Below are 15,229 nucleotides of genomic sequence, written 5' to 3'. Positions count from 1 at the left end.
CCAAAACCCGAACCTTGATCGCTTCTCTAGCACACCTCGTCCACTTTCATTCTTGTGAAACGCTAAACATCGCCCGCAAATCTCCACATAAAGCCCACAAATTTGAAATGAAATGACATTTTTGCCCTCAACATCAAAAACACACTTTTATCTTAAAACACACTGTTATGGCTAATAAACGGGAAGTGGCGGCACCGGAGGCGGTGTCGCGGTGGAAGTAAACAAAGTCGCCGGATCGCGAAGGAGCCGTGGTGGCAGCGCCCCACCCAGGCGCCACAACCAAGGCTACTGGCGCCTGGCCAGGACGCCACCGCCACGGTGGCGGCGCCTGGGCAAGACGCCGTGGCCACGGTGGCGGCGTCCACTAAAGACGCCACCACCGTGGCTACGGCGTCCTGCCCAGGCGCCGCCACCGTGGCGGTGGCGTCCTGGCCAGGCGCCAGTAGCCTTTTTTTTTTTTTTTTTTTTTTTTTCAATTTTTTTTTAATTTTTTTTTTCAATTTTTTTTCCTATTTTTTTTTTAAAATGTATTTTGTTTTTTGGATTTTCTTTGCAATTTTTTTCTTTATTATGTTTTTGTTTCCTAAATTTTTTTTTATTATTTTGGTTTTTTCTTTCTAATTTTGTTTATTTTTTGAATTTACTAAAGCATATTTTCAAAATAAATTAATATTTTTTTTTGTTTTTTAAAAAAAAAAATTCAAATTTATCAAAATTCAAACAAAATAAAAAAAAAAAACCAAAACGAAAAAAAAGATTTAAAAAAAAATATACCGAGGAGGTGGCGCCTGGCCAGGACGCCACCACCGTGGCTGGGGCGCCTGGCCAGGACGCCACTACCATGGTGGCGGCGTCCTGGCCAGGCGCCCCAGCCACGGTGATGGCGTCCTGGCCAGGCGCCCCATCCACGGTGGCGGCGTCCTGGCCAGGCGCCCCATCCACGGTGGCGGCGTCCCGGCCAGACGTTCGCCGGCAAAACTTGATTTTTAACCACTTCAGACCTCGTTTTCCGGCTACGACGGCGGCTCTTTGGTGTCCCTCGGCGATCCGGCGCTGTTCCACATTTTGAGTGAGACAAAATTTCGTTTTAGGTTAAAATTAGAACAAGGGCAAAGTTGTCAAAATTTTATAAATTGTGGGCTTTATGTAGAAAAACGCGGGCGATGTTTAACAAGTCCCTCATTCTTACCTACTCCTCTTGCTTCTTGTTTACCAAGGCAAAATTCTAATCAAAATAAAATAACAAAAATAAATTAATCAAAAACTAGGGTTCTTCATATTTTCCTCTCTCTGCAAATCTCCCAACACGTCTTTACTCACTCTTCAGCTTCCATACCCAACCGTAAGCACCTAAAATTTCTCACCTTTCTCTCTCTCCTCCTTCTTCTTTATTTGGCAGCAAATTTTACGCTCTTTCTACGTGATTTTGTAGTGTAATTTTTTCTGGGTTTTGTTGCAGATTTTGAGTAGATGGCAAAATCTTCAACTGGTAACAAAAATGGAATCAGAATCGTTGTTGCCGGAGACAAAGCTACTGGTAAATCGAGCTTGATTGTAACAGCTGTTTCCGACACTTTTCCGACCAATGTTCCGTCGGTGTTGCCGCCGTCTCGTCTTCCTGACGATATGTTCCCTGATCGTGTTCCCATCACCATTATTGATACTTCTTCAAGGTACACTAAACTTTTGTTTTTATGGATTAAGTTTTGATTTTATTAATTGCACTGCACTTTACAATAGCTAAATTTTGTGGGATTTTCTGCGAATTTGTTCTATGTTTGAACTTTGGTCGATTTTTATGATTTGTTGCTTGGGTTTTGTTTATTTTAGCTTTAATTTGTGGGAAATCTTATTTGATTTATACTCTGATTTCTGGGTGCTAATAAACTGTGGGCTTTTAGACATTGTTTGAATTGAGCTGTTTTTTGTATTATTCTGATTATCCCTTCATTGTTCAGCTACCGAATGTAGTTTTATTTGGGAAATGCAATTAAATGTGAGTTTATTAAATTTGTGATTTTTATGAGGTGTTGTGTTTTTATTAGTATTGAGCAGAGGAATAAAGTTGGGGAGGAGATGAGGCGTGCTGATGCTGTTGTGCTAACTTATGCGTGTGACCGTCCGGAGACTCTTGATCGTTTGAGCGCATATTGGCTTCCTGAGCTTCGTCGATTGGAGGTTTTGTACACACTTGAGCTACTGTCTGTCCCACCTTTTTTTTTTGTCTGTGTGTGATGGGTTGCTTGCTTTGCTGATATTTACTGTAACCTCTCTATAGAATTATAGCAACTTATTAACACAAATAAATAGCTTTTTGAGGAAAGGATGTACATTTGGTTTGGATTTGAGGTGAAATATGATGGTCTGTCTTGGAATGTAATTCTAAATTGGCATAGTTAATAAACTCTGTCATGGTCACCTGCTGGACCAAATGTTCTGCTATTTTAGGGGTCCTTGCCCTAGATTAAAGGTGTCTCTCCCTTGGATTATAAAATTGTGTTGAGAGTGTCACTTTTCAAGTGTCTGTTGCTTAGGGAGAGTGGTCTGTTCCGTATGCGGTGTGCCTAATGAGCCCTTTTTTGGGGTTCAAACTCAATAAGATTCATTATGAATATATATTACTACTTTCAAATAACTTTCAGCATAACACTTTCTCTCTCTCTTTCAAGAAAAAAATCACTTTTATGGTGAAAGGGTAATATGGGAATTACTTGATTAAGGCATAACAATTTTAAAGATGTATTGTTTAGGATGTATATTTGTATTTGTGACACTTACAATATTTTTATGTACTCCCTAAGCTCTACATTGGAAGTTTGTGCTTGTTCTTGCTGGATATCCTATCATTTATGTACTACCTCCGTTTCATATTATTTGCAACGATTAGACATTTTCTATTCACACTTTATGTCAAATCGTTGCAAATAATATGAAACGGAGGTAGTATAATTGTCATATGCAGTTATCTTCAGCTTAATTTCTGTGTTGACATGATGGCAGGTGAAAGTCCCTGTTATAGTTGTTGGTTGTAAGTTGGATTTGAGGGATGAGCAGCAGCAAGTCAGCTTGGAGCAGGTGATGTCTCCAATTATGCAGCAATTTCGTGAGATTGAAACCTGCATAGAATGCTCTGCATCCAGACAAATACAGGTATATCCAATTAGTCACCTAACTTTCTGTTTGTCAATTTCTACCTTTCCATCTTCATCTTTATTACTACGAACTTTTCCCATATCTGTATACCTGTTTACAAATGAGACACTAGCAAAAGTCTTGAGGCTATGTTCTATCCATCTGAAATAAGTTGACCTAGACTCGGCAGTTCTAGTGTTGTTTGATCGACATCTTTGGTGTCTTGTCTGGTTCTTATTATTTTTATCTGATAATCTTTGACAGTATTTTGTTCACTAATGTATTAGATTAAACAGTATCATGTATTCGAGCCAAATCTTGTTTGTCTTGTTTCAACGTTTTATTTACATTTTAACTATAATATCAACTTCTCATCATTATTTTATGCGTAACTAAAAACATTTATGGTGGTTAGTTTGGTTTGGCCAGAATATATCTTGTCGGTTATGGTTTTGGTCTAGCTTGATGTGCTTTGATGACAAGATTTGGGTGAACAAAACAGAGCCTAAGCTCACATAATATCATAGAATCATTCATCTCCTCTTTGCTTTACTTTCCATTACTTCTTTTTTCCCTGCAATCTAATCTGGGTGTAAGTAAAACTTCTATGCCATGATTACGAATTTTTCACCTTTAATTCTGACTTGAAATTCCGGTTCTTTGACTCATTGTCTTTTTGTGTCATGTCTTGGTGGAGAATGTTAAATAGTTAAAAAATATCAGAGGTACATTTTTATTACATGTTGAAAAACAGTGTTTGTATTGAATTTTAGTGGCCATAAATTTTTTGCAGATCCCAGAGGTTTTTTACTATGCCCAAAAAGCTGTTCTTCACCCTACAGCACCATTATTTGACCAAGAGACTCAAACACTGAGGCCTCAATGTGTCAGGGCACTGAAACGCATATTTATTTTGTGTGACCATGACAAGGATGGTGCGCTAAGTGATGCAGAGTTGAATGATTTCCAGGTTTGTGGATACAATGTCTATTGAGTCATAATTCTCTTGACACTTTAGTCATTCTTCTGATTTTATGTAGTACATATGCTTCTTTTTTCATCAATTATTGAATTTTTGTATGCAAGTGCTTTTATGAGGTCCGGGTGTTCTGACTGACTATTATTGCCTGTAAACAGGTCAAGTGCTTCAATGCTCCTCTCCAACCTTCTGAAATTATAGGTGTTAAGAGGGTAGTAGAAGAAAAATTGTCCGAAGGAGTTAATGAGCGTGGTCTCACTTTGAGAGGATTTCTATTTCTTCATGCACTTTTCATAGAAAAAGGGCGGCTGGAGACAACATGGACTGTACTGCGGAAGTTTGGATATAATAATGAAATTAGGCTTGATGATGATTTTCTCCCACCGTCATTCAAACGAGCGCCAGACCAGGTCAGCTCACTTTATCTGTGTGGTCTAAAATTCAATGAATTAAAATTGGTAAAATGTTAAGAGCTACGTGGTCTAGTTTATAAAGTATTGGATGGATTTCATAGAAGGTGCACCAAGGCTCTAAGTCGCAAGGCGACATGGGTCATGTACTTTCTTCTTTTTTTTTTTTTTTTTTTTTTTGATCTGGATGAAGCGATTTTGATGAGGCGCACACCTTTTTTCCACTAAAATTATTGTACCTCGATTTGATGCTGATGCCTACTAGAAGGCTATCCATGTTTTAGACATGGAGAATATAAATATTTCAGAAGAATTCTACTTTTAACATGTTTTTGCGCACTTGTGGTAAGGATGAGGTTGTCTGAGACTCTGAAGTGTTGGAAAAATGAGAGCATGAAAAAGTAATTAGGAAAAGCCAAATGATAAATCAGTGAGACTTTCACTGCCTTTTTTATGCAAGGAAATTTTGACGACTATTAAATATGCATAACTCTTTTTGTTGGTTTGCTCATATGAGTATAAATCTGCTGTTATATATATATATATATATATATATATATATATATATATTTTTTTTTTTTTTCTTTTTTTTTTCTTTGTTTTGCTATTAAACTGTATTTTTGATTTAGCATAATTTTCCATTAAGGGTTGATGCTTTTCTAAGTTCTACACATCAATTTTGAAATGCTCATTAATTGGTATTTGTTACATATGCAGAGTGTAGAGCTGTCAACAGATGCTGTAGAAGCTTTGAAAGGAATCTTCAGTATGTATGACACTGATAATGTAAGAACAGTTATTTCTTCTTTACAGATGGATTAACAACCTGCATTTAAAGCTATATCATAGGGAGTATTTGTTTGTATATCATGCAGTCGTACTTTATATATGTATATATACAAATAAAAGTCCTGTATGCCTTTTGCACATGTTTTTAAGAAGGTGAGTAAATAAATAAAGTATTGAATTTTGTTTGATTAAAGGTCAAATATAAAAATAAGATAGTGGGTTTTCATTGATTAAAAGTGAATAAAAAAAGAAAAAGAACGGTAGTGGAGTTTGGCTGATCAAAGTGAATAAAAAAAAATTGCTAAAGGTGAATGAGACTTTTATTTAGGAGCTAGATTTTGGAAAGCAGAGTAATGGTTGTAACTTTTTTTTGAGGTTCATCAGCGTTTCCATTCAGCATCATAGTTTACACTTATAGTTACACCTTAGCTGCCTGTTTTTTCTTGTAAAACTCTTTTGAACTTGTCCTGCTTGTCAATCTACTCATTTCATGCTAGTTACAATCACACTTTAGCTTGCTGGTTGTAAAATACTTTTGGACTTGTCCTTTTTCTCGATCTCCTCTTTCTGTGCACATCTTTGACTAGTCGGGTGATATTTAAGTATCTTGTATCGTATGATTTTGATACTTTTGGTTTTTTGGTAGGATGGTGCTATTCGCCCTCCGGATGTGGATGATCTGTTTTCTACAGCACCAGATTGGTACGACTGACTAACCAATAATTTTATTTAGCTGCTATATCTTTATATAGTGTTTATTTACCTGATTTTTGTCTCTCTGATAATGTAGTCCTTGGAGTGAAGGTCCATACAAGGATGCTGCGCCAACGACTGCATTGGGAGGTTTAACAATGGATGGGTTTCTGTCAGAGGTATGTCTGCTTAAATGCTCCCATGAACTCACCTCCAAGCTACCTTAGGCTGAATATTTTGTTGACTGGTACAACCATATACGGCTATACGCTGCTTATTTAAGGCATGAATGAAGTATTCATACCTGCTTAATCTTGGTTGAGGCTCTGACCTGATGTCACATGCCTTTTATTTCGAAGATTTGAACCTTTAAAAAAGAGAGATTTGTTTTGAACTGCTGGTATTAATTCTCGTTTTAGCTTAGTGCACAAAGGTAATCAATTGAACTATTTCATTTAATTAGATTGGCATGTTTCTGGTGATAATAAACTTGAATCGGGTTCTCCCTACCTTTTGATTGCTTAAGCCTTTTTTCAGTGTTGAACCCACTGAAGAAAAGTACAAATACAAGGATAATATTTGTGGGACATACCTTTGTCTGTATTTATCATGGATAATATTCTATTTTAAAAACTCTGTTAAAGCACTTTATAATATGGTTTTGGTATGGAATGCACTGTTATTCACTAGATCTCTGCTGCTTTAGTAGTCTAACCATATAAAGCTTGGTTTTAGCATTTATGATGCCTAATAGCCCATATAATCAATGTAATGTGCAGTGGGCTCTTATGACGCTTCTGGAGCCAGCTAAGAGTGTGGAGTATTTGAAGTATATCATGTATGGTGGAGATGCTGCTTCTGCCATTCGTCTAACTAGGAGGCGGCGTATAGATCGCAAGAAGCGGCAATCTGAGCGAAATGTTTACCAATGCTTTGTCTTTGGACCAAGGAAAGCTGGTAAATCAGCATTGTTGGATGCTTTTCTGGGAAGGTATATCTTGTTGCTTGCACTTGCATATATGTTACGTTTACAATATGTCGAGGGATTAGTGTGGGTTTATATATTGATTGGTTGCTTCTCTGTTGGTTCCGGCATAAACTCACACTTCCTCCATTTCAAATTAATTGACACGTTTCTTTTATCACGTTTCCAATACAAAAATTCAATTGAAAATATTTTTAATTATACTATTGTAAAAAATTACTAAAAATTGAATTTTAATTAAGTACACATTGATACGAATCTAACAAGATTCCAAATGACTATGTTTTTTCAAATCTATAAATCACAAATGTTAGCCAAAGCAAAGTTTATATATGGTGTCAAAAGTCAAAACATGTCATGTAATTTGGAACGGAGGTAGTATATGTTTTTGTTAATGCTATGTGTGATTTAAATTGTTTGTGAAGGCTTGATGGTATAGCAATTATCTCATACTTTTCCAATTTCCAAATGCAGGCCATTCTCTGAGAGTAATGGCGCCAACACTGAAGAGCGATATGCTGTAAATGTTGTAGAAGGATCCTCGGTGAGTATTATCATACATATATGACCCCTTTGCATTAGAAGTCCAGTTATAATTTTATCATACACTATACAATTACGTTGTTTCTGACCAGCCTCGCCACGTAGATTGGGGGTAGGGTAAGAGAGCTCTGATTCAATCATTATTTCCATATAATGGAAAAATTAGGCTCCTTGGCCTAGTTGTTACAGTAGTTGAATTAGATAGTGTTTGTCATCTATAGAATGTAAATAACAGAGTTCATGTATTGCGTAACTCCTTTCTTGTAGTAATGCCCGTAACTTCAGATACATGCATAGTTAAGTGTCACCTTTGCTGAAATTGCTTCACCCCGAAATAGATTTTCATTGCTTCTTTTAGTTTCCACTCTTTTTGTCCTTAAAAAGTTTTCCTATTTAACTTTTTAGGTCAAACTTATAGATCATGACCATAAATTTTCACCAAAATAAATTTAATAATGCTATGACTTAACTTCTATTAGCTGTATCTCAGTATATAATTTCAATATACCAAAGTATTTAAAACTTTTAAATAACACCACAAAATTCATCCAAGAATCTGTTAAGTGGTGTTGTACTGGTGGGCCCCACTAACGGATTCCATCCAAGAATCCGTTAAGTGGTGGTGAAATCCAATTTTTGGATTTTTTTGTGGTGTTATAATAAAAGTTTTAATTTTTTTGGTGTTATAATCAAATTTCTGACAATTTTGTGGTGTTATAAGTCAAAAAATCCTAAAAATAATGATATAAATGGTCAAATTAGTGCATAGGAAATTGTGAAAGTCAGATTATTATTGGACAGAGAGTTAATTTTAATCAAGGTGAAGTATTGGGTGGAATGGAGTTCTTTGGTGGAGCTAAAAGTCTTCTTTTTAGTCAAGTTGTTGGGGTTTTTTTGTATGCCTCTATGGCATGATGATTGTGCACTGCATTGTACTTTTATCTGTTAAATTTCTGATCTTGTTTGGATTTAGGGTCCCAAATGATTTAGGGTCTACATGAATCATAGCAATAACAACAACGACAACAAAGCCTTAGTCCCAAATGATTTAGGGTCTACATGAACTGTCATGAGGAAGCATCCGAAAGGAAAAGGGCATAGCAAAATAATCGATTGAATAAAAATTGGAAAAAGTGTACAAGTGAAAAACAGAAAGTAAACAAATAAAATTTACGAGAGTTGTAAAAGAGTGGTAAAGGATACAAAGGAGAGGAAACACATGTGAGCTACCTCTCCAATGGAGCCTATGTAGGAGAGGAAGCATTCGTTGCATGTGCTTGCAAATGTTGCCATAGCCTTAGCAGTTTCTAAGAAAATATTCTATCCAAGTGGACTTCCAATGTGGCAGGAATATCATTGTTTAGTGAAATTTACAGTTGGGGTTATTTTAAGGGGACTCCTTGCTTAGCTTTCAGTTTGAGACTTGGAGGAATCAGGTTATTTTTTCTTGGTTACATGTTTCGTAGTTGTATTGCTTGATCTGGGTGCTTAGGTTGTTCAGTACCAGCATGTACTCCTTCAGACTCTTTTGACCGATATATGGTTAGATGACAGTTAAAAAGTTACTTTTAAAACTATGTAATTAGCTTTTTATAGTTTTTATTTTATTTTATTTTATTATTTTTTTTTTTTTTGGGGGGGAGGGGGAGGGTGGGCGTGGAGTGGGAATGAGTTGGTTGAACACTTGATCTTGTTTGATGAGCATTGTTTCTTACTCAGAGAAGTGAGGATTAATATCTGTTGAATGGTCTCCAGCCAAACCGCAGGGGGGTTGGGGGTTGAGATATTAAAGAGGAAAATATAAATAAAGTATATTGATCTCCAATTTGTTTTATTTTTTCTTGGCAGGGAAGCAAGAAATTCCTTGTTTTGAGAGAGATACCTGAAGATAAAGTTAAGAGCATACTTTCTTCCAAAGATTCTCTTGCTGCTTGTGATATAGCAATATTTGTCTATGACAGGTAAGTGTTGGTTTATTTCAAAGAAACACTGTAGCTGCTTTTAACATAGAAGTTACTCATTATTTTGTAACCTTTGTTGTGATTTGCTGACGTGGAAGATTATGACAGTTCTGATGAATTATCATGGAAAAAGACAGCTGAATTGCTGGTTGAGGTTGCTGGCCATGCAGAAGATATTGGTTATGAGGTTCCTTCCCTTATTGTAGCCGCTAAAGATGACCTGGATCCATATCCTATGGCTATCCAAGATTCTACTCGGGTAGTTCTCTTTCCGATAAATTGTATAGAATTGTTGATCATCTAATTGATTTCTGAATTTTTTTTTTCTGTACTAATGTGGGTTGGGCACTGTGGGAGTATTAATTACTTTGATTTTTGGCCTATTTTCTCTGGGTCTCTCTGAGATAAACTTGTAAATATATCTCCTCTCACAATATAATCTTTTTCTTTTATTTTTTAAATAAAAAAAGAAAAATAGTAAAGTGGCACAGAAATAATTGTATAACATTGTGATAGGAGATAAACTGAGAGAATCACTTGAGTTTCCTCATTATCTCTGCCTTTCCTTTCTACTAGTAACCTTTTTTGGGAAATGATATCCTGGGTTGAATATTATCTCTTGTTGAAGCAACAGACTTAGGTACTGTAGGCTGTGGAAATGATTATTTTCTTTCCCTCCTGTCTATAGGATGCAATACTCTATGTTTTTCTGTTCTGCAAGGAAACTAACAGTAAGGCACCAGCTGCAGTGGACTGGATGGAAGTAAATAGTATGATGGGTTTATGCACTCAAACTATGTGTTTCCTCCATACTTAGCTATTCTCATTTGGCTAAGTCCTTTAGAACATCTTGATAAATTTCGGGAAATTCTAATGCTTCCTTTTAAGGCGACAGAATCCATTAGGGAAATTTAACAGATCAAAAGGTAGATCAACATCCACTTGAAAAGTTTTGGTAGTTTCTGAACGTTTCAATATTTCTGTCTTTTATTTTGGGAGGGCTGGGGACTTGGGGGGTGTGGAGAGAAATATATTTTGGCTCAGTCCAGGGCCTTTTCTTGGGTATATTAAGATGGGAGACTGCCATTTTTTTTTGTGTTTGAATCCTTGATCTTACGTAACGACTTTAGGACCTCTTTATAATGTCAAGCAAGGTTTTCAACCGTATATTTACGTAGTGTATGGAATAGGCAGTAACCTTAATTTTATTAAAGTGGGCATAGTATGAAACAAGCAGCTTTCATTGTCACCACCTGCAAACCTTCTAAAAATTTTGTTTGGTTTCAAAAAGCACTATCTACTTCAATCTGAAAACAGTGCCTTACATACTTGTACAATATCTGAAAAGCAGAAATTTTTTTATCTACTGTTAGCCGGGATTTTGGAATCAATTATTTAATTTATTCTTATTTATTTTTATTTTTTATTTAATTTACAGGTTAGCCAAGATATGGGTGTTGAAGCCCCAGTGCCTATTAGTGCTAAATTGGGGGACTTCAATAATATATTCCGTAGAATTGTGAGCTCAGCAGAGCGTCCTCATTTGAGCATCCCTGAGACTGAAGTTGGAAGAAGCCGAAAGCAATACCATCGTCTTATCAAGAATTCTGCTATTTCAGTTGGAGCCCTCGGAGGTACTTTTAATGCCTTGATTCTTAGTAGGATAGTAATACGATTTTCCTGCATTGGCCATGTGACTCTTAGGCTTTGTATGGTTCAATAATAGTAAAGAAAGGGAAGAGAAAAGAAAGTAAAAGAAATGAAAGAATCCATATTTTCCAATGTTTGGTTTGATGGAAAGGTTGTGAATGAAATCTAAAATTTTTAATTTAACAGACCTTAATTTTCTCGTTCCTCCCGAATTTTGGGAGGAAAGGAGAGTGAAAATTTTGTGAAGGGGAGCTTTCCTTCCAATTCCCCTTTCATTCCCTATTGAATTCCACAGAATTTTGGAACCATACGACGGAACCAATAGATTTCCTTTCCTTTCTTTCCCAACCAAATAGGCTGTAAGTGTTCAGCCAGACTGCCAAAAAAAGAGAAAAATAAAACTTTTTGAGTGCCTCTCGTGCCTGCACTTTTTCTATATGTATTAGTGGTGATGTTATTCCCTTTTTTCTATTTCTTGTAGTTACATGTCTAGCACAGTACTTTTTTTCAAGATTTCTACGTCCACTACCTTGACAAAACAATATACAAAAAGGAAGGCAACTTCTTTGTTATGGATATAATTATTTATAGCATGAAAAAGGAGCTTCTATTATGATGTATTTTCTACTCTATAGGATAAAACATAATCATATGGGATTTTGTTTGATTTGTCTTGATGTGTAGTTTCTAATATCAACTATAAATATTTTGTTATATTACGCAAGTAAAGATATTGAGGCTCAAAATTGCATTCAAGTTTGTGCAAAAAGGTAATTGGAACCATCTTTGAGTAATATAGTTAGCAGTAAAAGTCATAGATTGCAAAATTATTTCTTGACTTCCTCCATCCAGACATGCTTTTATGCTATCTTCTTAGAATCTCCAAATCTGAGGCATTATAGATGTTTCTAGATCTTGAGATGAGTTATATTATGTTATTCCTCTGGTTCACCGTGTCCTGAATGTTGTATTTCAGTTCAATGAATTCACTTTCAACTCAGCCTAGTGCCTTTAGTAAAGCTGTGTCTATGATGGGTGTTTAACTGACAAGGCTAATCTTCTTAAATGTTTTACTGTGTATCTCAATTGCGTGCAAGTTGCATTTGTTTTCCCTCCGTCTCTTTCACTGAACATGGTTATGTGATTTTTACTTCTACAGTTGGAGTAGGTGTTGTTTTTGCCGGATTGGCGGTTTATCGTGCCTACGCAGCAAGGAGAAACAGCTCCAACTGAGAAGATGAGATATTTCTTTCTCCTCGGCTACTGTCTTTGGGGCCTTGTAATGGGTGCTCTATGCCAGTCATTTATAGAACAACACCCATTGTTCTATTGTAGCTCTTTAAAATCTTTGGTAGGGCTTCAGGTTTTGATTTCTTGGATGCAAGGGTTTTCTGGTAGTGTATACTGTATAGTGATTTAATTTTAGTGTTATTGTGCACAATCTGTGCAATAAAAATTTTGCCAGAATACTAGTAATATATCTTTATATTGTTTGCACTGTCCAGTAGCTGTGTTGTGTTTCGTAGCAATTTAGATTTTGTAATCATCAGACGCAATCCAGTCGGAAATAAAATTGAACTTTCAGGGGCAACTTCAATGATAGGGCAGTTTTAACGCTTACTGCAGCAAGTTACCTTATCTGATGAATTATGTAAACTTTATCTAAACTGTACTTGAACTATATCTTATAAAAATTGACCTGATCTTTGTTTAATGCAACCGAAAAGCAATCAGCAAGATGATATGATCTGAATCTGAAAGTCTCAAACTAAATTTGATGTAAGCATCCGTTGGTACCTTTCAAAATTTATTGTTAGCATCTGGTATTGCCTTTTTAAGCTTTGAGAGTCTATCAGCTGTTTATCCATTGATTCATTGTGTTATTTTCTTGTACTGTATCTTTTTGCAAATTTAACTGTGATAATATAAAGAAGATAAATAACATATATTACTCGGCTGCCATGTCTTTGGCACCCAGTATACCATTAACAGCCTTTTGGTGAATGGGAAAGAGTGGAATGAAGACTTGTCTTAAATTGTGAATTTTGGTATGAAGATATAGATAACTGTCTCTGTCTGTGTGGATGAAGATCTTCAATCATCCCATATCTTTGAGATGCTAAATGTGTGGAAGTGGCTAAGCTATATGGCTCCACAGCTGTACCCTGCGAACTTTGGAGTACATTTAGACTTGTCTTTCTTCAACCAGCTACCTTTTAGGCCACAGGTTTGCATTGCCCGTTCATTGTGGCAGGTCCTCCTCTCACTTCCTGAGCCTGCTGCCTTCTCCAACTGTAGACAATACTGATCAAACGTCTCTACTGTGACATGAAGCTTGTAGTCGAGGCTGCATAGCAGCTTCAATTCTAGCTTGTTCATTTCTGATATACTTACGCCTCCAACTTTGGCAAAATGTGCGTTGTTGTAAGTCCTGCATTTTTGTTAAAGCATAAGTATCAAGATGTCCCATTGTTGTTTGTTCTTGATGAGAGATTCATGCACGTAGTAGCAGCTCGAATAACCAATTTTCTCTGCCTAATACTTCAATAGTATAGTTACAGTTTATCACCACATTTTGTTACTATAATTACTTTAGGGAAATGGAATAAATCACAGAACTATTAGAAAGGGGCTTCTTTCATAGCATCATGCTTTCGTTCATTTTCGGACAGATCAGGGAGTCAAATATTAGCAGTACATTATTAGTACTGAGTTTTGACTAATCTGATAAATTATGCTCTTAGCAAAGATGATTCACCTTCATAATCTCAGCAGTATATACAATCATTCAAGTTGGCAAAGATTAACAGGTACTTTTATTGTTGTAAAAAAAAAACAGGTACTTTTATGAGTTTTATCCATCTTAACCGACGAAAGGGCCAACTAGGCCAGTGTGTATAAGGTGACAAATCCGACGTCGGACTCTTAAACAACGACATACAGTGATACAGATACGGATTGGTTTAGTTTCACAGTTTTGTGACTGTTATTTTCCTTTCAGTGTCATTTTTAATACTTGTGTTTGCGCCCACATTCTTGCAACCTAGTGGTGGCATATGTGGATGAGGAGAAACTAGCCAAATCTCTCTATCTGGTTGCTTTCGAGTCTAGTGAACTCGGGTTTGAAATAGGTCAGTTTTCGGGTTTCTTTTGGATATTTGGGTTGAACACGCTAAAAGCACCACAAATCCACAAAAAAGATGAATATACTAATGTTTTAACACTCAAATTTGCTTAAAAAACAGTATTATCTAATAAGAATGTAGTATTGCATAAACAGAAATATAAAGAGAAAGACATAATCTAAAAAATGATGTTATAGTAGTAAAGACAATCATAAAATCCATGTTATAGTGTAAGTTGACTTACACGTCTTCAACAAACTTGGCAGCCACAAGAACCGAAGCAATGAGAAGGCGATGAGCATTAAGCGAAGTAAGATAACAATTTGTGGATTGAATGAACTTATCCATGTAAATGTATGCTACAACAAAGCAAGAAGGGCTACACTTGGAGTACTTGAACACGCGTTCCATGTACTGCCGGATGTTCAATGTAGGAGCTTTCGACCCATGAAAGATTGTCACACCATCTTTAGTTTTCGACTTCTTCAATAACTTGTCATTTTTGTGAATGTTTTTTTCAAGAACAGATGCTACTAGTGACACAATTTCAGGAGCTTTTTCGGATGCATCTTCAAGTAGTTGTGGTTTATCTAATAATCCTAGAGTTTTATATAGCTCTGAATTTCTACTCTTGGTGTTCAAAGTTCCCATAAAAACAATGTTTAAGACACCGAAAATTGGATTAATTTTTTTGATTCTTGAAGTGATTCAAAAGGCTTACCATTTTGAGGTTGGGGTATAAAGGCAAGTCATAGATTTGGTTCTCTAGTTCAAAAATTGAAAATTCCATCTTATCTCTCTCCCTCTCTCTTTTTTTTGTCCCTTTATTTATTAATTTAATTTATATTTTAAATTCTTTTTATATTTTTAAAATTTTGTTTTAACTTTATGCTTTCCTTAAAGATAAAAGGGGAATATCATGGTGTAATGACAAATGATTATTCCTCCTCCTTTGGACTATT

At 35.9% G+C, this 15,229-nt stretch overlaps 2 protein-coding genes across 2 annotated transcripts; one reads left to right on the top strand and one right to left on the bottom strand.

Annotated features, from left to right (window-relative positions):
- Positions 1 to 1,198: 1,198 nt before the first annotated feature.
- Positions 1,199 to 12,742, top strand: LOC110736926 (mitochondrial Rho GTPase 1-like). The gene is made up of 15 exons (XM_021917264.1): positions 1,199 to 1,342; positions 1,460 to 1,673; positions 2,046 to 2,178; positions 3,001 to 3,150; positions 3,926 to 4,102; positions 4,270 to 4,521; positions 5,239 to 5,307; positions 5,957 to 6,012; positions 6,101 to 6,182; positions 6,783 to 6,994; positions 7,463 to 7,532; positions 9,380 to 9,492; positions 9,601 to 9,751; positions 10,931 to 11,126; positions 12,302 to 12,742. The coding sequence occupies exons 2-15, from the start codon at positions 1,471 to 1,473 to the stop codon at positions 12,373 to 12,375; spliced, it is 1,938 nt and encodes a 645-aa protein (XP_021772956.1). The 5' UTR covers positions 1,199 to 1,342; positions 1,460 to 1,470; the 3' UTR covers positions 12,376 to 12,742.
- Positions 12,743 to 13,156: 414 nt separating this feature from the next.
- LOC110736927 (cyclin-P3-1-like) lies at positions 13,157 to 15,095 on the bottom strand. Its single transcript, XM_021917265.1, has 2 exons — positions 14,512 to 15,095; positions 13,157 to 13,573 (listed from the first exon to the last, which is right to left on the bottom strand). Exons 1-2 carry the CDS (start codon positions 14,916 to 14,918, stop codon positions 13,285 to 13,287), a joined length of 696 nt encoding a protein of 231 aa, XP_021772957.1. The 5' UTR covers positions 14,919 to 15,095; the 3' UTR covers positions 13,157 to 13,284.
- Between the last annotated feature and the right edge of the window lie 134 nt (positions 15,096 to 15,229).

Source organism: Chenopodium quinoa, unplaced genomic scaffold, assembly GCF_001683475.1.
Source record: "Chenopodium quinoa cultivar QQ74 unplaced genomic scaffold, ASM168347v1, whole genome shotgun sequence".
NCBI classification, from domain to species: Eukaryota; Viridiplantae; Streptophyta; class Magnoliopsida; order Caryophyllales; family Amaranthaceae; genus Chenopodium; species Chenopodium quinoa.
Note: the sequence above shows the minus strand (reverse complement) of the source record. Positions and strands in the feature narration are given on the sequence as shown.